At 37.5% G+C, this 24,275-nt stretch overlaps 2 protein-coding genes across 2 annotated transcripts in view; both read left to right on the top strand.

Annotated features, from left to right (window-relative positions):
- hephl1a (hephaestin-like 1a) overlaps positions 1-9,792 on the top strand; it is a 36,384-nt gene extending 26,592 nt beyond the window's left edge. The window contains exons 14-20 of the mRNA XM_049476810.1: positions 18-149; positions 588-688; positions 3,871-4,093; positions 5,581-5,720; positions 5,825-5,978; positions 6,471-6,488; positions 8,024-9,792. Coding sequence (XP_049332767.1) covers positions 18-149; positions 588-688; positions 3,871-4,093; positions 5,581-5,720; positions 5,825-5,978; positions 6,471-6,488; positions 8,024-8,082 — 827 coding nt within the window. The 3' untranslated portion in view covers positions 8,083-9,792. The remainder of the gene's footprint in view (positions 1-17; positions 150-587; positions 689-3,870; positions 4,094-5,580; positions 5,721-5,824; positions 5,979-6,470; positions 6,489-8,023) is intronic.
- A 2,001-nt stretch (positions 9,793-11,793) lies between these two features.
- On the top strand, positions 11,794-22,455 carry panx1a (pannexin 1a). Its single transcript, XM_049476811.1, has 6 exons — positions 11,794-12,129; positions 16,311-16,435; positions 17,023-17,213; positions 18,150-18,651; positions 18,760-18,940; positions 19,921-22,455. The coding sequence occupies exons 1-6, from the start codon at positions 11,946-11,948 to the stop codon at positions 19,986-19,988; spliced, it is 1,251 nt and encodes a 416-aa protein (XP_049332768.1). The 5' UTR covers positions 11,794-11,945; the 3' UTR covers positions 19,989-22,455.
- The last annotated feature ends 1,820 nt before the right edge of the window (positions 22,456-24,275 follow it).

Genomic DNA, 24,275 nt, shown 5'->3' with positions numbered 1-24,275 from the left:
TGTATTTTTTTGTGCAGGTCCCATCCTCAGAGCGGAGGTTGGCGAGGTGGTTCAGGTTGTATTTAAGAACAAAGCCAAACAAAGGTGGTATTCAGTTCATGCTCATGGAGTGAAGACCAGTGAGGCTCATCTGAAACCTGTTTCCCCAGGTACACAGCTATATTACTTAAATTTTGGCACTAGGAGTGGAACAAGGTCACCCAAAAGCAGTGTGAAAGACTGGTGGAGAGCATGCCAAGACTCATGAAAGCTGTTATTAAAAATCTGAGTTATTCTAACAGACATTGATTTCTGAACAACATAATTTTTTTTGGAGCTGTATGCATGATGTGTGTATATGGCCAGGGCTGAAGCTTGTTGGTGGGGTTTGGGGATAGAAGGTTATGTGGTAGAGCGCCTCCCTGCATTGAGTTTCTGTAAAACGGGTTGTCTGTGACCCGAGAACTATGTTCGTTATATTTTGCATACTATGCATTTTTTTAATCAAATCAAACTGTTTTATATACATCTTTTTACATATTTTTTATATTTTTCCTACTTTTCCTTCCTGTTTTACATGCTAAAGAATATGTGTGTGTGTGTTCTAGGTGAGGAAATAAGTTATAATTGGACTATCAGTGCAGGTCCTGGCCCAGCTGAATCCAACTGTACAACCTTCGCCTACTACTCATCAGCTAATTTCGTCAAGGTATGATTCCAGCTCCATAATTGGAGCACATAGACTGTAATGTTGACAACTGATTGTAATGTTGAGAACTGTTTAAATCTGTTACTAATTTATTACTTATTTTGTTTGCTTAATGAAATTGCTCTATTTTCCCCACTAACACAAAGCATGTTACCAAGATTTATCATTATACAAAATATCTAGACGTTTCATAAACATGATTTGATTTCAGCAGTAGCTGATATTACATTTTAAAATACACCACCGCCACTATTGCTAACTTGGAGCTGTAACAAGCTGGCAATTTCTGTATTGTCGCAGGTAGAAGTTTAAATTACTGTACCGTTATTCAGAAATACAAAGTTAATTACAACATTTATTTTTTAAACACCTGGTTTCTAAAGCTGATGTAGTCTGTTACTCACATAAATGGCTTCATAGGTTGAGTGTTTGACCAACAGTCAAAGCTCATAAGAGTTTCAAACCTTATGTTACACCTCATAAAATAACTGTCATAAAAGTGTGCCATTTAACAATGCAGTAATTTACTGTACAGAAATATCTAGGTGACTTTGATCTTGGTGGAGATCTCAAGACTGCTTTTTTTTACTAAGGAAAAAAACACCTACAGTGAACATATCTTCATATTTGAACGCAGGTAGATGTTTGCATACTTTCAGAACTGTTCTTAAAAGTTAGTACATCCCACAAATGTTTGTATATATTTTTATTATATATTTAAAATATATAAATACTGTTTTATTATATATTTTTCATGGGACATCGCTAAAGACATGATACTTTGACACAATGTAAAGTAGTCAGTGTTCAGCTTGTATAACAGTGTAAATTTGCAGTGCACTCAAAATTCAACACAGCTATTAATGTCTAAACCGCTGGCAAGAAAGAGAGTACACCGCTAAGAGAAAATGGACAACTGGACAGTGGATATTCAACATGGTGGCACTTAATTGCAAGAAAACTCTCTGAGGATGTGAGAAACAGAATTCTTGGTCTAGATAAAAGTGATCTAGACTTTAAGGAGAGTGCTAACACCCTGAAACTGAGACCCAGTACGATGGGTAAGGTTATACAGCAGTTTTTCAGGATGGGTTTCACTCAGAACATAAAAGTAAAGAGATCGAGTACACATGCTTAGCATAATATTCAGCGACTGGCTTTAAAAAATAGACACGAGCGCTACCAGCATTGCTGCAGAGCCTGAAGAATTGTGAGGTCATCCATACACCACACACTGCATCAACTCTTTCTGCATGGCACTGTGTTAGAAGGCAGCCTCTTCTAAAACTGACGCACAAGAAAGCCTGCAAACAGTTTGCTGAAAACAAGCAGTCCAGTAGCATGGATTACTGGAACCGTGCCCTGTGGTCTGACAAGTTACAGATTTACTTATTTGGCTAAGATGGTGTCCAGCATGCCCTGTTGAGGAATACCAAGATAACTCTCCCTTGCTTAGAGTCAAGCATGGTGGTGGTAGCATGATGGTGTTAGACTGTATGATTGCTTCCACTACTGGGAAGCTGACCTCCTACATGTACTGTGATATTCTTAAGCAGAGCATGATTCCTCAGGATCCCTCCAGAAATTCAGCTGCAAAGCAGTTTTCTGACATAATAACAACATCAAACACACCTCCAAGATGACAACTGCTAAAGCTAAAGGTAAAGATGACCCTATTAAGCATCTGTGGGGTATTATCAAACAGCAGGTGGAAGAGTGTAAGGTCCACCAGCTTCATGATGTCACTGTGGAATAGTGGAAGAGGATTCTAGTGAAAAATAATGCTGGACAATAATGGTGGCCACACAATATATTGATACTTGAGCCCAGTTTGTCCATTTTTACCTAGGTGTGTACTTACTTTTGTGGGCAACAGTTTAGGGCCCTATCTTATTCCCTGCCCAAGATGCTCATTGCGACCTTACACCCTGCCAACAGTCTATATTCACGCCTTCTGCTTGCATCCTTTAACCCTTGTGTGATGGACCCGTTTTCATTTTTCATCAAATGATACTAAAAAATATTTTTTCTAACTCAAACTCATTGGCATTGGCTCATTTTTTGTGAAAAACATATATCAAAACACATTTTCAATAAACACACACTGTACACCCCCCATCCCCACCCCCTAACAATTTATGTTACATACAGTATGTTTGGCCAAGGGCTAATAAACATTGCTTCATTTGTAAATTTGAAACTAAACAAATGTTCAACTCATATCTTGAGTTTAATTCATTTTCTTTTACATTTTATTAAAAAACTAATTAAAAAAAGAGTAGCACTTTTTGAAAGAAATGTAACATAAGAAAGGTAAAGGGCAAATATTAACCATGTAAGCTGTTTATATTGCTTGCAATTTAGGTGAAGCAAGCATGTGTAAAGCATTTTAATGTAAAATTGTTTAATTTTGCTGAATTAAATACAAGTAACAAAGTAAACGAGTAACAAAAATATGAACACCACACAAGGGTTATATAGCATCGGAGCTTACAAATATATCTACTCTGATGGCCATCGTGGTCAGGGCCTGTGTTCTGGTTAATTTCTGGTGTATTGCTATCTTGGCATTAAAAAACACAGGTGCACCCTTCACTGAAATGAACCCAGACATCAGTCGACTGTCGGTCATTTATTGCTATCTTGGCAGGTGCACTGAACGTCATATCTTTAGTGTTGTCCCATGAAAAAATATTATTTTTTTACAAAAATACCGTAAGATATATGTCTGTATATATCTGAGTTTAGTCTAATTTGCTTCTCAGATCTGATCTGTTGAGACGAATGTCAGCACTGTTATTTGCAAGTGATCAGACCAGGTTTTTGTATATAGATCTCACAAATGGGGTTGCTGTGGTTTCTGTAATCTTCCCTGTTTAGCTTCTTCATTGGTCAAGAAAATTGCTTCACAACCAGAAATCAGAAATTCAGTTTGAGCATTCAAACCATCCAGGCTGAGACACATCTGTACAATTGTGACCTTATTCACATAATCACATTTCCAGCTAGCTCCAAACATTACTTGTGGTTTCTGTTCACACAATCAAAAGTCTGGATACAATGTAAATATGCCAAATATCGTATTTGGGCTGGCAGGCTAAACAAAGCCTATTTGGTGTAGTGCTGTTTTCTATTGTTGATGTGTTTATCTGTATGTGTGTGTTTACTGTTGACTGGGACAGGATTTGGCGAGTGGTCTGGTTGGGCCATTGGTGGTGTGCCGTAAAGGGACTCTTAAGGAAGAAAACCGACGAAATGACGTGGATAAAGAATTCGCTTTGCTCTTCATGGTGTTTGATGAGAATGAATCCTGGTACCTGAAGGAGAATGTCGATACTTATATCAAAAATGCCCCTGAAAACCTCACTGATGATGAAAACTTTATAGAAAGCAACATGATGCACGGTTAGTTTTGTATGTGTGTGTTATAAAATAGTAAATTAAACATATATACAGCTCTAGAATAAATTAAGAGACCAATATCAAGTATGTGAACCCTTTGGGATTACTTGGATTTCTGCATAAATTGGTCATTAAATGTGTTCTGATCTTCATCTAAGTCACAACAATAGACAAACACAGTCTGCTTAAACTAATACCACACTCAAAAAAAATCAATGTTTACATGGTTTTATTGAACACAACATGTTAACATTCACAGTGCAGGTGGAAAAAAGTATGTGAACCTCTAGGCTGATGACTTTTCTAAGAGCTATTGCTGTTTTTAAGAAGCATTGCTTGATGTGAATCATGCCTCACACAAAAGAAGAGCTCTCAGAAGACCTACGTTCAAGAATAGTTGACTTGCATGAAGCTGGAAAGGGTTACAAAAGTATCTCTAAAAGCCTTGATGTTCATGTGTCCTCGGTAAGTTCAGCACTGTTGCTACTCTACCTAGGTGTGGTCGTCCTGTAAAGATGACTGTAAGAGCACAGCGCAGAATGATCAATGAGGTGAGGAAGAATCTTTAGTGCCAAAGAGTACCTGGATGTTCCACAGCACTACTGGCTAAATATACTGAGGACTGATGAAACCAAAATGTAGTTGTTTGGAAGGTACACACAACGCTATGTGTGGAGAAAAAAGGCCCAGCACACCATCATCAAAACCACATTCCAACTGTGAAACATGGTGGAGGGGGCATCATGTTTTCGGGTTGCTTTGCTGCCTCAGGGCCTGGACGCTGTCATCAACAGAAAAATGAATTTCCAAGTTTACCAAGATAATTTGCAGGAAAACGTAAGACCAACTGTCCACCAACTGAAGCAACTGGACAACGACCCAAAACATAAAAGTAAATCAACAACCGAACGGCTTCAACAGAAGAAATACTCCTTCTGGAGAGTCCTGACCTCAACCCAATTGAGATGCTGTGGCCTCAAGACCTCAAGAGAGCGATTCACACCAGATATCCCAAGAATATTATAGCTGAACTGAAACAGTTATGGGAAGGGGTTGTGACTGTTGTGCAGGTCTGATCTGCAACTACAGGAAATGTTTGGTTGAGGTTTTTGCTGCCAATGGAGGGTCAACCAGTTATTAAATACAAAGGTTTACATACTCTTCCCACCCCTCGCTGTGAATGTTAACATGTTGTGTTTAATAAAACCATGCAAACATATAATTTTTGTGTGGTATTAGTTTAAGCAGACTGTGTTTGTCTATTGTTGTGACTTAGATGAAGATCAGAACACATTTAATGATTCATTTTTGCTGAAATCCAAGTAATCCCAAAGGGTTCACATACTCTTTCTTGCAACTGTACTCCTGGATAGTTCTGTCTGAGCACAAGTGACTTTGTCTCTTATTTATAGTAAGGGCTGGAATGACTTTTTGCGCTTTTAATTAATAAGGATTTATAATGTTTTTAATTTTATATTGTGCTGATTTAGGCATTAATGGAAAGCTCTATGCTAACCTGCATGGTCTGGATATGGATAAAGGTGATCGTACTGAGTGGTATCTAATAGGACTGGGGAATGAGATGGATATGCACACAGTTCATTTCCATGCTCAGAGCTTCGTATACAGGGTACATATTCATTACAGTCATTCACATCAGAATTTCCTCAAAACCTTCACACATAAGCATCTCCCTCTATCATCTCCCACATTCTCGTTTCCTTCTTTTTACAGACAGACCATTCCCACAGAGCCGACGTGTACGACCTGCTGCCTGGAACCTTTCAGACTGTGGAACTGGTGGCAGGAACCCCTGGGACATGGCTGCTCCACTGTCATGTGACAGAACATATACACGCAGGCATGGAGACCACCTTCACCATCCACGGTCAGCAGCGAAGCCTCTTTCAGAAATCTTGTCCTGGGCTTTTGTATTGATTGGAGACAGACTTTAGAATTATTTAAAATAGGAACACTGCAGTCAGCAGTAAAGTAGGACAAGTTAAATAAACAGAATTCAATTTTAGAGTTAGAGTTAATTTAACATTGTATGGGGTCATATGTTAACATAGATTGACAAATTTTACCTCCAGCGTCTACAGTCTGAAAGTGTTAACTTAAAATAACATACAACATTTATAGTTTATAAGTTCAGGCAATTTTAATTTTAACTTATTTTGTATATATATACTTTTTATGAAACATTTGTTAAGTTACACCCTATTACTTTCCTTATCCAACCTCTAAACCACAACCAAGAAGAAATAACTCCACAACCAAATATTATTTACCTACAAACACACACACATACCACAGCTTCTGTGATTGTCCAAAGGGTGAAATACATTTTCATTTGACCTTTTTTCTCTCTTTATTGCAGAAAAATCCTCCGGAAATGGTAAGATATTTGAACGTGTTTCATCGATGTATATTTGTGGCTTTATAAAGACCTGCAGTAGGAAATATATTAAATATATAAAAATACATAACACACACATATAACCCTCGCCCCTCATCAAACAACATAACCCCCCCCTAATAACCTCAAACAATAAATGAAGGGCAGCTGCAGTGCATGTAGGTAGTGAAGCAAAATCATGACTTTGAGCATCTGAGAGAGAAAACAAATAATGTTTGCTTTGAAAGCAATCTTGGTGTATAAATATGCAAAACAGAGGAAATCAGGAGGGGGTTGAAAATAATTGACCAAAACTGTAATTTAATGTGAAATTAAAAATTGACATAACTACAACAGACAGACACTGCTGTATTGTGGTAAAAAAAAATCTCAGCTTGTTGTGTGGACCAAGTATAAATTATGGGATGCATATGCTTTTATGCAAAGTGAAATTTCCACTTGATCAAATAACTGTTACATCAGTAATCCTCAGCCAACAATTAGGCTACGTGTAAACAGCAGGTGAAAGTAGCCATAATCCGAATTTTTTGCCAAATCTGATGTTTATTTCTCTTCACAGTATGTTTTTAATATGACCTTTGTCTGACATGCATCGTACAAAACAGAACTGTTTCACATGAAGTTTTAGTTTCATCCTTGTCAGAATCTCAAGCTATAAATGAGCTCGAGCTGCACCTGAGAATTATTACTGAGAATTAGCTCAGGCCTTGCAGTAAAATGGTTCATTTTTCAGCTACAGACAGCCAGTCATTTCTATAAACTTTGTTATTAAGCTTTTTATTTAACTTTGACACTGTCTTGAGGCTGTGTTTGACCATTTAATTAGTAACACCGTGTGGTTAGCCTTAGAGCTTAACCTACATGTTGTATTGCATAGCATAGTGTATGCATTGTTGGATGATTTGTAACAGACATAATATTTATCAATTATGTCTGAATGTCTGAATAGTTCAGGATTCTTCTTGACCATTCTTCTTGTATTGAAGAGGAAAAGATACTATTCTGGAACATTTAAAGAGCTTCTGTGATTGTCCAAAGAGTGATATATATTTTCATAACTTTTTTACTCTCTTCATTGCAGACAAAGGAAATATAACTCACACAAATTTATCTACATTTCACTCATGTACTCGTGTGGCTTTATAAGGATCTGCGGTAGAAAATGTATTAAATAATGCTCCACCAGTGGGGCAGCCACAACAAACCTGTATTTACCTACACAAATATAACACAACACACACACACACAACCTCAAAACAACATAAACCCCCCTGAAATTTATAATTGATCAAATCACTAATTCAGCAGTAATCCTCAGCCTGTTCAGAGTACCTTTGCTGAGGCACCAACACCAATTGGCTACGTTCACACAGCAGGTGAAAGTGGCTCTATGAATACATAACATTCATTTTAACCATTTCATACATCTACTTTTCATCCATGTACTTGTATTTCTTTATAAATACCTGAAGTATAAAATGTATTAAATGTATACTTTTTTCTGTTTTTTGCAGGTCTGCAGTTTTGCTGGAAAACACTGCTGTTCATCATAGTGGCGATTTGGCTCCAGTGAGTCAACAGAATCCAAAGATGGCTGAAGCTGGAGACCAGTCAGACTCTACCCTTTATGTAGCTCTACGATAGATATAAGTAGTGAAAATAAGAAATGGAAACACTACTTCTTAAATCAGAATGCTCTGCATGAAACCCTATATAGTAACACAGCACAGGAACAGTCCATCAGTGCATTAAGACACTGATCAGAGGGCTTATCGCATCTAACTTATCTTATACACTAGTCCACGCTATACTCATCAGGCTTAATGCACCTTCTTCTTTTTCTTCTTCTTTATCCTCATCTGAGTTTTAGGAGCTACAAGCGTAATGTGAATAATCAATAGTAAATTCAGTGATTAAGATTTAAGACTTTGGGCCCTATCTTACACCCTGCACAAGACGTGTCACAATGCTCATTGTTATCTTACACACCACAACAGTCTTTTTTCATGCCTTCCTTCTGCATTGTTTAAATAGCAACAGAGTTTATGAATGTAATTACGCTGATGGGCGTAGTGGTGTGGAAATAAGGTGTGTTCAGGTACATTTTTGGCGTATTGTTATCTTTGCATAACACAGGTGCGCAACTGACTGATTTGAACCCTGACAACAGTCAGCGTTCATTGCTATCTTGGAAGGCAGGTACGCATGCACGCGCCCCCGCTCTTTACATACACAAGGAGGTGCTGCAGTGCATAAAGGAACTAATACATAAACAGGAGAATACTAAATATAATAACATTGCTGTTCTTGTGAAGCACTAAAATAACAGTCTGCCCAAGGCAGAGCACACCTGGCTCTTAAAGGGAATAGCAAGTGACACACTGATTGGTTTATTTCACGTTACGCTCAAAACACATCCATGACATACCCATGGTTAATTTACAGAATTAGTACATGCTTTTTTAAGCAGCGCAAGGTGTACTTTTCCTGTCGTTATGATAGCAAAGACACACTGACACGCCCTAAATTAAGCTGCATAGTGCAAAATAGGACATTTTATATCTTTCAAGTATTAAATAGATATCTGTGAATACAAAGCACTGGCAAAAATCTAGATGCTGTTTGTGTAATGTAGTGTTGCTGAAATGATTTTATATATTTCTCAAATGGATCAAATGTCTGAAATATGTATTCGGTTAGATTTAATTATATTCAGCTTTATTGCCATTGTTCAAAGTACAAATGTAGAGCCAGTGGAATGCAATGATCAGCAAAATGTGCAAAATGCAGTATTATTTACATGCTGTACGTAGGCATATTTCTGCTTTTATTCAGGTAGTTTTTTGAGCATATTTGCTCTGCTGTGTTTTTACTTCTTTTTGCATATTATTATTCAAAATGTTACATTTTTGTTCTGCAGTAACTCATCTTTCCAGTGTTTTTCAAAAATACATAATCTGACCCAGATTACACTGTTGCACACTTCATTATTTGAAATTTCATACATATCTATTTACACAGATATTTGCATAGCACCATTTTAATATGTCCACACCCTACATGCATATGGCCTCAGAACACACATACACAAGAACAACTAGTTTGAAGAACAACTAAATATTCATTAGTAATGCTACTGTTGTTGTGATTTTAGTGCTCAGGCTTTAAACTATTTATTTTTAAACTGATGTGTATATTGAAACTGAATGTTTTGTGAATGATTGCACTTTCTGTCTGTATTGTGATGCCTACTGATTTAATCCTGAGACATTTCAATAAAAAGTAAGAAAAAACTACATAAATAACAGCCTTTAAACTATATTATTATTGTGTAATTTGTATGATTGCATTGTATAATGTATGATTTGTATGATGTTCTTCTGGATTTTAGATCCAGAAATAAATGTATATACAATTATGGTAATTTTTTTAAACACACCCTCTCATTTAGTGTTTTTACTTACTGCTGAATGAAAAGAACACAAAGGCACATTTCACATTTGCCAAAAAAACATCTTGATGATCCACAGGATTTTGTGTTTGGACTGAGGTGACAAAAAAGTGGAACTTTTTGGAAGGTGTGTGTATTGTTACATCTGGCGTTAAACTAACCCAATTTTAGAAAAAGAACATCATACTGAATGTAAAACATGGTGGTGGTAGTGTAATGATCTGGGTCTGTTTGGCTGCTTCAGGGCCTGTAATAGATAGAAGCAGGAATTCTGCTGTTTATCAGAAAATCCTGAAGGAGAATATCCGGTCATCTGTTTGTGACTTCAAGCTTAGGTGTACTTGGGTTCTGCAGCAGGACAATGACCCAAAGCATACAAACAAGCCCACCCCTGAATGTCTTCAAAAATTTAGGTTTTGGAGTGGCCTAGTAAAAGTCTGATTGAGATGCTGTGGATGAAACAGGATGTTTATGCTGGAAAATCCTCCAATGTTGCTGAACTAATACAATTCTTTAAAGATGTGTGGAACAAAATTCCTCCACAGTGATGTAAAAAAACTCGTTACCAGTTATCAGTAAAGCTTGATTGCAGTTGTTGCCGCCAAGGGTGGAAAACCGAGTTATTAGATTTAGGGGCAAACACTTTTCACTTTTTCACTTTAATAAATAAAATTATTATTTAAAAAGTGTTTTTTATATTTACATAGGTTATTGTTGCCTGATATTAAAGTAAATGTTGTGATCTAACTGATGTTAAATGTTACTTTAGACTGTAGACTGATTAAAACACAGTGGATCAACACCAGCAAATGACATGACTTTCCAAACCATCACTGATCATCAGTAAACTTTATATTTAATTTGTAAATCAAGGAAGCAGAGTCTGGAGGAAGAGTGGAGAGACACACAGTTCAAACTGCTTGAGGTCTAGTCGAGTAATGTGAAGTTTCTACAATCAGTGATGGTTTGGAGAGACATGCCATCTGCTGATGTTGATCCACTGTGTTTTATTATCAAGTCTAAAGTCAGTGCAGTTTTGTTTTCCCGCAAAATCTTACAGCACTTCATGCTGAACCTCTGCTGACAACTTTTATAGAGATGTGGATTTCATTTACCAGCAGGACTTGGCACACTGCCAAAAGTACCAATTGGTTTTATATTATATTCTCATTTTTGGAGATACTGATTTTTGGGTTTTCATTGGCTGTAAGTCATACACGTTCTGTGTAATACACCTTTATATTACATTTTAAACTGAATTACTGAAATATTTTTTATAATATTCTAGTTTTTTGAGGCGAATCATACAGTCTATGGTTGAACACATGAGCGGTGTTATACTGGTCCTGGTCTGTAGGCGGCGGAATAGCGCAGTACCCGTGGAGAGCGGGAGGAACGGACAGAGTTGCCAGGTTCGCGGGTTTTCCGCCAGATTGGGCTTGTTTTAAAATTCCGATGTAAACAGATTACAAGGTAACAATTACAATGTAACCAGAAATTGAAGGCGATAAAAAAAAGGTTAAAGAGGAGAGAAGAGAGTTTATGAGGAGAAAGAACAGAAATTAGTAAGTAAAAGTTTGTTTTTGCTAATTATGTTACTATTAACGTAGAATGTTCTTGACTGGGATATAAAAGGGTTATAAGAGCAATATTGATAATAAATCCCTTATATACAAAAGACTAAGTGTAACACTCATAGTTGTTTTGTCTCCTTTGCTTCAAATGTAAGACACACATATATTTTGGGCTAGTTTAAGCTTTTGAAGGTGTTTTTTTAGACTGACTTTGAGCTGGGTAGTTTTGTTGGACCTGGCAACCCAGATAACAGGAAGGTAAACAGCTGTGCTGAGCTGGGGGTCAGTCCGCGGTGTGTGTTGGAGCTGCCGGGGTAGTTTCTGTTTCAGTTTACTGATCTGATTATTAGTTTATTGATCTGGTTATTAAGTTATTGATCTGATTATCAGTTCAGTCCCCGCGGTGGAGAGATGGCTATAGCCCACGCGGCCACGGAGTACGTGTTCTCGGACTTCGCGCTGAAGGAGCCGGGCTCTGAGAGCCGCTATAAGGGGCTCCGGCTGGATCTGGCTGTGGATAAGATGGTGACCTGTATCGCGGTCGGTCTGCCGCTGCTGCTCATCTCCCTCGCCTTCGCTCAGGAAGTGTCTGTCGGTGAGTTAAAGCTGCTGTTAATAGGTGTTCTGTCCGGTTATGCTACCCGTCGAGATCTGCCGCCAACAAAAGCAGTATTCAGCCCCCCACCCCCCACTAAACCACCAACCCAGCACTGTACGAGGCTGAAGTTAGCTTCTTCAGATTATCCGTTCCACCTTAAAAATTCGAAATACCAATAATGCGCCGGTAAAGAGCGGGTTTGGGCCGAACGAGACGAATTTAGCATTTAACCCTAGCAAATCCGTCATATAATACAATGTTCATAATGTTTTTTCTTTATTTTTAGATGTTTTTGCTGCACAGAACACTATTTGAGAGCTGTTGTCCATTAAAATAGACCATGAACCTGACAATGAAGTTTGGAAAAACAGTAGTACTTAATTATTATATTAAATATATTACTTAAATATACTTAGCTTAATTATTAGAGGCTATTTTTGCTAAGTTATTGTGATCTGAAACACTTTTAATCATGTGTTTCGGGATGGTTTATGAAATAAAAAGGTCAATAAAAAATACTACACATAGGCTTACAATGCAGCAGAAATAAAAAAAAAGTAATTATTTTAGGTAATTTAATTTATTTGCTATATAGATTTTATAATATATTATTAGAGTCTCATTTTTTGTGCATTACAGACAGAAAACAGAATTCCTACATTTTTCCCATCACTGGAGATAATTCAGGTCTGAAAGGGTTAAGGAATGCTCTGCATATTTCTAGTTGGAAAATTCCAGTAGGAATATTACTGAACCTCTTTTTAATTGTGACACTCTGAACTTTGCATTAAAAAAAATTAAGATAACAAGGAGAGTATCATAATAAAACATGATACAGTAATATTCCTCGTTTTTTAGGCTAGTCTAATAGTTATGTTTTCATAATTTGGTGTCAACTTCAACAGACTATTTGATTGTCTTGAGTTAAGGCAACTGGAAATACGCAGAACATTAAGTTTATTCTAAATGTAAATTTCTTTACCTTTTCAAACCTGAATTATTTTCCGGTTATGGAAAATATATGAATATATGAGTCTTCCGTGCAACAAAACATTTGAGAAAAAAAAAAAAACAGGATGTTCATTGTAACTGAGGTAGAGTCTGAAAGGGGTAAATGCCAAACTCATCTTGCTCGGCCCAATCCCACTCTCTACTGGTGCATCATTCGTATTTTGACTTTTTTAGGTGGATCTGATTAGGACACTGGCGATTAAGAAGAACTTCAGCCTCTTCCATACTGTTCAGATAAGATTTATTTATATATCTCAAGCTAGGATAGTTAAAAAGCAGCTGTACAGAGATTTAAGCTACAGGCCCAAGCTTCTTTAGAGTAAACACAAAGCAACAGCAGCAGGGAAATCTCAGGTCCCTCAGAAGAAATCATGAGTGGAATCAAGACTCAATAGTGGAGCCACAGTTATATAATAAAACTAACACCTAGACATGCAGACTGCTTCTACTAACATTAGTGAAAGAATGGTCACTCTCAGGAGCTCAGTGAATTCCACCTATGAAACAAATCCTGTCTTTTCTTTCTCCTCCGACACTTGTGAAGTCAGCCACCGCCTCTTTTTGACTTTTTGATTACCCTGCGCGCTCGGAGGAAAGCGCAGTGACTTGGTTCCGATACATTAGCTCACAGATGCTTTGTGTTGATCGACATCACCCTTTGGAGTGATGAGGACAAAGAACACCATCTACACACCCAGAGAGATCAAGGCAAAGGTGTTATGCTCTCTCAGGTCTCCAGCAGCAAATGGTAAGCTGCATGATCGGGATTCGAACCAGCAATCTCCCGATCATTGTGGCAGAGCTTAGCCCACTGGACCACTCGGCGACCCACATGTCCAGTCTTGGATGAGGCTGTGTTTGGTGGTTGCCAGGAGAAATGTACTTGTAAAGTTTGGTGGAGGGGGGATTATGGTGATGTTCTTAGTTTTCAGAAGTTGGAAGGACTTGACTGGCCTACAAAAAATCCTAATCTTAACCTAATAGAACATCTTTGGAAATAAATGGAGTGGAGAATGTGAGCCAAACCTTCTCTTCCAAAGTCAGTGTCTTGACCTCACAAATGTGCTTCTGGAAGAATGGTCAAAAATTCCCATAAACACACTACTAAACCTTATGGAAAGCCTTCCCAGAGGAGTTGAAGCTATAAACATATGTTTTATTCAGTATATAGCTTAAACACTATTTACAAATATTTTCAGAGAAATTGGAAAATATTGATTAGCCAACTAGACTAATGACTAATGACCATTTCTGTCATGCCCTTCAGCTCTGCTCCCTATGGGTGTGTCTCCTCTTCTAATGCATGTTTTACCTCACCTGCTTAAGTCTGCTTACCTGTGAATGTCACCCTGTTGCCCAGTCAGTACTCTATCATAACAAAAGTTCCCATAGCAAGTTACAACAGTGAACTAGGAAACATAGTTACCAAAGCAAAGCTTGATAACTTAACTGTATCTGTAAATACAAGTTATAAGAGTAAAATCAAATAAATAAATTACATAATACCAAAAACATGCAAGTAGTCTCTAACAATTAAAAAAAAAAAAGCACATGCAGTAGTCAGTACCCTCCGGCTACCCAAAATCTTATTGTCTGCCCCAGAGGCCACTCCAAATATATAGTCACATCATTAGATCTGGCCTTGGTGTGGGTCAGGTGTTTAACCTCTTTGCTTTCAATGGGATTTTGCTATCCTTCAGAATCTTGACTCCCCTTTTCTTTGCATTTGTGTTCCAAAGTCCTTATAGACAAGTCTGTTCACTCTATGGGATGTTAATTTTCAATTGCGCAAGACAGTAATATCTAGTAATTCAAAACCAGCCTCAAATTGGAGAGCTTGTTTTGTCTAATGCATTTGCACAGAGCTCCAGATGAAGGAGATCTTTCCCTTCTAGCATGCTTTTACTAATGCATAGCTTACACTGCTGTTAATTGAGTCCCAATTCTGATTTTTTTAAACCGCAAAAACACATTGAATCTCATGTTTTTAACTCCGATATCATCTGCTTCAGTATGGGGTACTCCAATACAAATCCTATTTGTGACAATGTGACTCATGTGACATTTACAAAAAGGAGAAGAAAAAAGGCTGTGAGGAGAAGGTAAAATGGATGTGAGTTGACAGTAAAGCGCACAACAGTTGTAAATAAAGGTTTCAGTGGTGGGATAATGTGATAACAGAGCTCGTAAGCATTTAGACTGATATCTCTGTTGGAATAATATCAGAAGACTTGTGTCGCAACCACTTGGTTGGACAAGGCTGCTGCATCAAAGGAAAATAAAATGCTAGATAATAAAGTTTATAGAATGGACTGGCTGTCCATTTTGAATATAAAGCCCTATTACAGCGAGGCTTGAGTGAATTTTTGGTGATGTGCCCAGTAGGGGTGGGCAATATTATATCGTATATAATATATCGTGACACATTAAAAATCCATATCGTGATAATAGAGATGTTCTGTCTTAAAAGTAGTCTATTATTTACTGTGAAGCTTTAGGTGTATTTATTGTATAATTGTTTTAGTTTGCAGTTTATATGCATTGCATGCACTAAATATTCTGCAATATTTTTGCTGCATTTTATTATTTTATGCTATTATTTATTTGGCCACATTATGATTATTCTGTTTATATAGTATTATACTATATTCCTGAAATGAATGAATTATTTTAGTTTTCCTATATCGCCAAGTATATCGTTATCGCAAAAATAGCCTGAAATATCAGTTTAACAGTGTGGACTGTTCAGACAAATGTCAGATATGAGTCACATTAAAAACATTCTATGAACAGACAAATAAACATCAGATTTAGTGAGAAAATCTGATTTTGGCCACTTTCCCCTGCTATGTGAATGTAGCCTTACTGTCATACTAGCCAGTTCTTTTCTGTGTTCCTGGTCTTTCAGATCTCACCTTGACCTTCACCGTTCCCTTGTAGTGTCATCATGCCATCTTAACATTGTGCATTCATTGCCTTTCCTGTTTTTGCTGTTTTATATCTTAATATAGTTGCATGAGCTTTGCAATGCTCACAGGGGACACTGATTACTTTTTTAATAGTTTTATGCTATGGAAGACAGAGAAAATGAACTTTACGACGTGTTTGTTTAGGTCCAGAGACTGTGTGCTCTGCTTATCAATTTAAAAGACTGTTTTGTTCCTCAGGTACTCAGATCAGCTGTTTTTCACCCACTGCTTTCTCCTGGCGGCAGGCGGCCTATGTAGATTCCTACTGCTGGGCAGCTGTGCAAAGACAGGAAACTGGGGGGCTACCGCTCTCACTGCACAAGGTACTTTATTCAGACAGCTTGCTCAAACACACTTTAATCTTTAAAGCATTTACATACCAGTGGAAATATATACTTGACTATACTCCTTTCACCCTGTCCTTAAATGGTCAGGACCCCATAGGATAGACCACCACTGAACATCTATTATTATTTGGGTGGTAGGTGATATATTATCAGCACTGCACTGACTGTACTGTCATAGTGGTGGTGTATGAGGAGTTGCTGGTACGAGTGGGTCAGACACAGCAGTGCTGCTGGAGTTTTTAAACACCTCACTGTTACTCCACCATATAGATAGTAATTTCAGGAGGATAATAAAGTATGTAGAGAAATAGAAGGGGGGGACATTGCCCCACATTTTTTAAAATTAGTTTGTGTTGCTTCCAACCTGAGCTGTAAAACCTACAATGCATTTTATATTGTTTGGTATAAACAATTTTTGGTAAAATATTGTTGATTAAGAAAAACTCAAAGCATCCAAAGTTTAAATGCATTTTGCCCATATTTATCTGATCTAATCAGTGAAGAAAGACAGTTTAAATAATTAATAACATATTTATTTATTCTCTCTCTTCCTTCCCCCAAAGTTTTTCCCATATATTCTTTTATTAGTAGCAGTGCTGGTGTATCTTCCAGCTTTGTTTTGGCGTTTCACAGCTGCTCCCGTTCTCTCCTCTGACCTGACATTTATTATGGAAGAGCTGGACCGCTCCTACAACAGAGCTATCAAACTGGCCAAAAGTCTGTATTCCAGTCCCACACGCCTTGACACTCAAAGGTATAAACACACACCAGCCTCCTCCAGCTGTGCAAAAACACAATGTATACACACCTACAAACATACACATTAATACACTGCATTGCAATGTATCACACCTTGTGTCAGCAGATCCATTGAATATGAATTAGATCTAGGGCTGCACAGTATGCCATTTCAGCTTCATTGCAAGGTTGGTATTGCACATGGTAGGATGTGCAATGTCCAATGCGGCAAATTAAATCATACACAGCGTGCTATAACATGTTTGAAAATCTGCATTGATCTCATATTCCTTGTTAACTTGCGGTTTCTGCTAGTAACTGACGAACTTACCCTGTGCAGCAGAGGCAACTCTTGGTCTTTCTTTCCTGGGGTGGTCCTGATGTGAACTGGCTTAATCATAACGATTTTTATGGTCTTTTCAGCAGCACTTGAGGATACTTTCATGATTTTTTTAGAGTGTTTTTTCATAATATATATTAGAACATTAGCCAAATAGGGCTATTCACTGTATACCAACTCTAACTCTTCACAACTTTACTACTACAGGAAACGTTTGTTTTTTGCTGCCAAAGGAGGTTCAACCATTTATTAAATCCAAAGGTTCACATACTTTTTCCACCCTCACTGTGAATATTAACATGTTGTGTTCAATAAAACCATGCGAACATATAATTATTTGTGTGGTATTAGTTTAAGCAGACTGTGTTTTTCTATTGTTGTGACTTAGATGAAGATCAGAACACATTTAATGACCAGTTTATGCAGAAATCCAAGTAATCCCAAAGGATTCACATACTCTTTCTTGCAACCTAGACTTTTGTGCTTGATGGCATTTTTCCCCCCTTACATTACTTTTACTTTTACACTTTAAGTAGATTTGAAACCAAAAATGTTTCAATGTGATTTAACTGTAAATTTAATTGGGTTTGTGTGTGTTCCTTTTCACTGCAGCTCTATGCCTGATCTGACGGAGCACTGTTTTAGGTACCCTCTAGTGGAGCATTATCTGAAGACCAAGCACTCTAGCCGGGGTTTGCTGGGCCGCTATTTGCTGTGCAGAATGGTCACCTTGTTGGTGCTGGTGCTGGCCTGCATTTACCTCTGCTACTATATCCGGCTCTCTGCAACGGACGAGTTCTCCTGTAACATTCGCAAGGGGGTCCTTCTGAATGACACCTCTGTGCCCACAGCTCTGCAGTGCAAGCTGGTGGCTGTGGGGGTGTTTCAGCTCCTCAGCTACATTAACCTGTGTGTGTACCTGCTGCTGATACCCGCGTGTATCTACGCTACATTGACTCCTTTGAGAAGCTCGGCTGATTTCCTGAAACCCTATGAAATGCTGCCTACACTTGGGGTGATGGGGTTCGGAGCCAGAGCCTGGGATGATCTGGCCATGTACCTGCTGTTTCTGGAGGAGAATCTGAGTGAGCTGAAAAGTTATAAGTGCTTAAAGGTGTGTGTGTGTGTGTGTTTATGCAAATTTTTTTATGAAAATCTCAGGAACAAATGTAAATAGACAGTTCACATTTGAATATACTTGTGTGTGTGTGTTTATGTGTAGGTGTTGGAACACCTAAAACAAGGCGGAGAGGATTCGTTTGATATATTGGCCATCCTGCAGTCAATGGTCCAGGTTAAAACAGACGCACCTGATGGAAGAATGCAGAAAGTTTCACAGATTTCAGACACCAACGAAACCAAAGACGAGGCGGACGGCCAGAAAAACTGCATGGAGATGAAGGGTGAGGAACAGAATGTCTGTAACTAGGCACTAAGAGTGGGCAATATGGCCCTAAAAATTGTATATATATATATATAAAATTATATTATGTATAATATAATTATATATATATATAATTATATTATATTATATTATATCCAATCTGAGCAAAAAATCTGATTTGAGCAATGTGAACGTAGCCATAGTCTATTTTTGACTATGAATAACATTGCTTTAATAAGTGAGCCCAAGCCTAAACAGTTTTTTCCCCAGTATGTGTGTAGGCTTAGCTACATAGTGTGTGTGTGTGTGCGCGTGTGCGCGTGCGTGCGTGCGTGTGTGTGCGTGCGTGTGTGCGTGCGTCTGCGTGTGTGTGCGTGCGTCTGCGTGTGTGTGTGTGCGTCTGTGTGTGCTTGCGTGCATGTGCTTGCGTGTGTGTGCGTGTGCGTTCGTCTGCGTGTGTGTGTGTGCGTGTGCGTGTGCGTATGTGCGTGTTAGCCGTACTATTTTATAATACATAAACCTACACTAATTAAGGGGAAAAGCTGTTGTTACAAAATTATACTTGCTGTTTTTGAATGATGTTCAGCTTATACAGTTTATTTGTTGTAGATATTTCACAAGCTTGGCTTATTGTTTTTTTTTTCCAAGCTAATTGTATCTAATTTGGCAGACAAAATACAGCTTTTTCTGCAATAAAACCTATAAAAAAAATACTACACAATAGGCACCTATTGAGTAGTTAAATTATAGTTGATATCAGTATCAGTACTCTGTATCGGCAAATACTTGAAAATATGATTTGAATTGTTGTGATTAAAACAGTTTTTTTAAGCATCAGACATTACTAATCAAAATATAATTCCAACTCTGTTATTTTCTGTGATTAATTTCACTAATTTAAACATTTTATTCTTAATATTTTTAAATATTACTGTGGTTTTATCCTAGCTGTGTCCAGCGAAAGAGTGATCATATTAATTTGTGTTTTGGCTTTCCCAGAAATATCTCCTCTCCTGCCTGACGCACAAATAAAAGAGCCTGGGGTTCTGCGCCAGAGGGTCCTCTAGTTTGTTTACACACACACTAATGTGAGTGAATGGTGACGGAGAAAATGTGACTGTAGTCTGGAGAAAACTGGATTAGGACTTCTGAACTTCTCAGATGTGGACAGATCAGGCCACGACATGCTGGTTCTGCACTGCATGTCTGTATCTGTATGTGGATTTTTTTTAGGAGTATGATAATTGAAATACAATGTGCATATACATGTTATTTGTATGAGCTGCTGTTGAGACTCTTATGCCACTCAGAGTTTTATATTTTTTATGCTTGTGTGACTTGGGAAATGGTCATGAAAAGCTATTTTCTGTATATGGTACATTGGGGTGTTATATACCACTACTGACAACAACTTAGGGTATTGAGTGGAACCAGCAAATGCAGGGGTTTTTAATCTGGGGGTCCTGACAACCAAGAGGTCCTGACATTGTCGTTGCTAGTTAAGGCTGTTAGATGAGGATTTTATCCAGAGTTATTCGTTCAATGAATCACATTGACTTACTTACTGTTCTACTTGACTCTTTTACTTCACTTGATTCAGATTCACTCAGTGCACATTTTGGATCTGCATGTCCAGCTTTAAAGTTGAGGGTTTCTTAAAAGGTAGAACTCTAAGCAGGAATCTAAATCTTTCTCAAAAGCAGTGCTTATATATAATGAGTGAGTGTAGACACAAGGGGGTTGTCATAATATTCTGGTTGGACTGTGTAGTAAATGCAATGTGAATAAATGTGAATTCTGTCCGATGTGATACAATCAGTGTCCTACATCAGTGTATCTGAACAGCTGAAAAACGCTGAAATTTATTTCTCAGCTCGATTGTGTTTAGGATGGAACCAAATTTTTTTGTTTTTATGGGATTATGCCTAGTGTCGCGTAATCACAACACAGCATTTTAAATGGAGATTTTTGCCATTGAGAGGAAAACATACTAAATATACTATAGGCTTAAGCTTTAAACCAAAGGTGTTTAAAAAAACTGAAAAAAATATTATACAGCAAACAAGAATACATCTTTTCTATTGGCTCCTGGCATCATTTATTTATTTATTTGCATTAAGGGGCATTAAAGTCCCCACACCCATAACTCACCATCAGTGTGCAGTGTAGCCAACCAGGCTTCACCTCCCTTGAGTATTCAACTAATACCTGAGAAAAGGGATTAGCTTAAAGGAGAACTCCGGTGTAAAATGTACTTTTGTTGTAGTAAAACATGATAAAAAGTATTTACTATTGATGAACAGCACACCTCCATTCTCCTGCAGCGTTTCAAGATCCAGAAATTTTAACAGTTTGTCCAAACACCCTTCAGACTGGGTGACGGGGCATATTTTGCCCTGATAAATCGCTTTTTACATAATTATCCAGCTCAAAGTAGCTCCACAACTCTTTTCTAGAATCCGGAGAGCCCTGACATTTAAAACGAGGCATTAATAAACGTGCACAAGAAGCTAATTAAAAAAACACTGTTTACATCCTATAACGCTAGCTTCAGCTCCGAGCGCCGCCATTACTGAACTGAAATTGTCATAGACATATATATACATAGACACCGCATGGCATAGCAGCTGGATTATGCCCCGTGTCACCCAGTCTGAAGGGCGTTTGGACAAACTGTTAAAATTTCTGGATCTCGGAACGCTGTGGGAGAACGGAGGTGTGCTATTCATCAAAGGTAAGAACTTTTTATCATGTTTTATTACACCAAAAGTCCATTTTACACTGGAGTTCTCCTTTAAACTTGAAAGTCTGTTAGAAGATAGAGCTGGAAGTGGGAATGTATAATATAATGTACAAAAACGTGCAACTCCAAAATTTCTTTGTCAATCAGGATTTTCAGAACAAATACAGAATCACCTCACTATACTCAGTCGCAACTGTTCCTGAGCCTGTTATTAAGCCATGTGTGAAACAGCGATGTGCCTCAGTTCAGTACCAGCCATCACATTAGGTAAGATAAGTAAACTTATCTAATTATTGTTCTCATGTGTTTTTTTTTTTTAAATAATCGAAATCTGTACTTCAGTACTGGGGGCAGGGGTCTGCACATTTAAAAACAGATTAAGAACCCCTGTAGTAATGTATTGCTGGTTCATTACTTTATGAATATAGGAGTAAAATGTTCAGTGTTTACCTTTCCTCAGTAGAACAGACTGAAACACATCATGTTCCGTTTAGGTACTGTCATCCAGTAATCCTTTTTTTTCTTTTTGATTTCCAAGACAATCCTGTTGATGTTATTTAAATATGTCGGAAATGTTCTGCCTTTACACTTTACTAAAAAAAAAAAAAAAAAAAAAAAGATTGTACTCAGGTGTTACAAATGTTCTGTAATTGCAGCTGCCAATTTTCTTAACTTTTTAATGTTTTTTTTTTTTCTTGTTATTCTTGGAGTGCATGTGTTTTTTTCTTTTTAAAAGGTACTGGTTACATTTTTGGTATGTTTTCTTAATAAATTTTGTATGGGATAGGTAATATCCCATACTAATACTAATACTAATTGTTACTACTTAAATATCTATACATATTTTTCTAATTCTATATATTTCTATTACTTTTTTACTTTTTTTATATTCAGCACAGGACAAAACATCTGAAAATGTGATCTGACCAGATAGGTCCTTAATGAGACAAGGCTAAAAAGAAAAAAAAAACAATTCATTTAATAATTAGAATACTAAAGAAGAAAAAGAAGAAGTAAAAACACATAGGAAAACCTCGAGAAAGTTACAAGATAAGCCAACTTTTTGGAGTCTGGTTGATTAAGGAAGATGACAGCATAGCTAACTTTCACTATATTGCCAAAATTCACAAACAAATTTATGAAATTGAATGACATCACATTCTTAATCCATTTGTGTTTTATGATGTTGGCCCACCCTTTACATCTATAACAGCTTCAGTTCTTCTGGGAAGGCTTTCAACAAGGTTTAGGACTGTGTCTATGGGAATTTCTGACCCCTGGTTCTTCCAGGAGTGAATTTCTGAGGTCAGACACTGACATTGGACGAGAAAGCCTGGCTTGCAATCTTCACTCTTATGAACCCCAAAGGTCTATCGGGTTGAGGTGAGGACGTGAACCTTGTTTTGTGTTCCTGCAACATTAGGAGCATGAAAATCTCTTGGTAATCTAAAGCATTAAGAGTTCCTTTCACTGCAACTTCTGAAAAACAACCCCACACTCTAATCCCCCTCCTCCAAACTTTACACTTGGCACAATGTAGTCCGGATTGCCAGACAGAAAAGAGGAATTTATCACTTCAGAGAACACGTCTCCACTTCTGCAGAGCCAGTTACTCTCACTTGTAACTGGATTAGAACGGGGAGTCCAGCTGGTTTGGTTGAAATCTGTATCCATCATGTAGGTAATCTGTGTGTATGGAAAAATCAGGTTTGAGCAAGAAGATGGGTGCTCTTCTGATGTGGTAATGATGTAATAGTCTGATAGTATTTCTACCTCAAACTACCAGCCTAGTAGTTGTTAGGATTGGGATGGGGTTGTTCTGTTATTATTTGTTTTATTCTTTTCTTTTCTTCTTATATTTCACTGCTGGATATTTATATGATTCCTTTTAATAAAATTTGCAAGCATTTAGTGAACCGAACTTCGTTTCTCTCTTGGTCCTCATACTTTTCTCTGGTTGGTTCCCATTGTGTTCATTGAGTTTGTAATGGAGCCAACAGAGATTCATCATATAAAAAGTTAATCTGCCATATTGACCTAAACAATGTTTATGCCCAACTAACCTACTGCAATGGCTAAATGATCTTTCTAATATAATTTTTATTAGACTGCGCATCTGCATACTGAATAATTGTCGTTGTAATGGTTAAATGTATTCGGCTCCAGTGGTTAATTTAGTGCAGTTACTGGAAATTGTGTGCACTTTGTGCTTAAATTATCAGCGGAAAACAGTGCCCTCTGGTGGTGAGTCTAGATACAGCATGTGCTTTGTGTAAATGATGCAGATCTAGGTGGCAATAGTTTATCAGTCAATCGGGGAAACCAGATTCGTAATTGTAATATAAATAAAAGCCTGTTAATGGAAATTAAATCAGCCTACGTAGTGGTTAATTTAAACATCAAATGAAGCCCAACTACACAGCAGGTAGACAGTAAGAGTCAAGTTTGGGCACACCCTCTTATTCAACGTTTTTCTTTCATTCTTTATTAATTTATTTTTCTACGTTGTAGATCAATATTAAACACATAAAAACAATTAAGGGACACATGTAGAATTTCGTAGTAAACAGTAAAAAAGTGTTTCGCCTCCACAGTCCCGATTTAAACCTGA

This window comes from Astyanax mexicanus, chromosome 4, assembly GCF_023375975.1.
Source record: "Astyanax mexicanus isolate ESR-SI-001 chromosome 4, AstMex3_surface, whole genome shotgun sequence".
Taxonomy (NCBI): Eukaryota; Metazoa; Chordata; class Actinopteri; order Characiformes; family Acestrorhamphidae; genus Astyanax; species Astyanax mexicanus.
This window is presented reverse-complemented; position numbering and strand designations above follow the sequence as displayed.

Bases quoted from the DNA above. Each gene is read 5' to 3' on its own strand.
- panx1a (XM_049476811.1), top strand. From the start codon at position 11,946: ATGGCTATAGCCCACGCGGCCACGGAGTACGTGTTCTCGGACTTCGCG. The intron at 16,436-17,022 runs GTACTTTATTCA...CTTCCCCCAAAG, and splicing joins TACCGCTCTCACTGCACAAG to TTTTTCCCATATATTCTTTT. The intron at 18,941-19,920 runs GTGAGGAACAGA...TGGCTTTCCCAG, and splicing joins AAACTGCATGGAGATGAAGG to AAATATCTCCTCTCCTGCCT.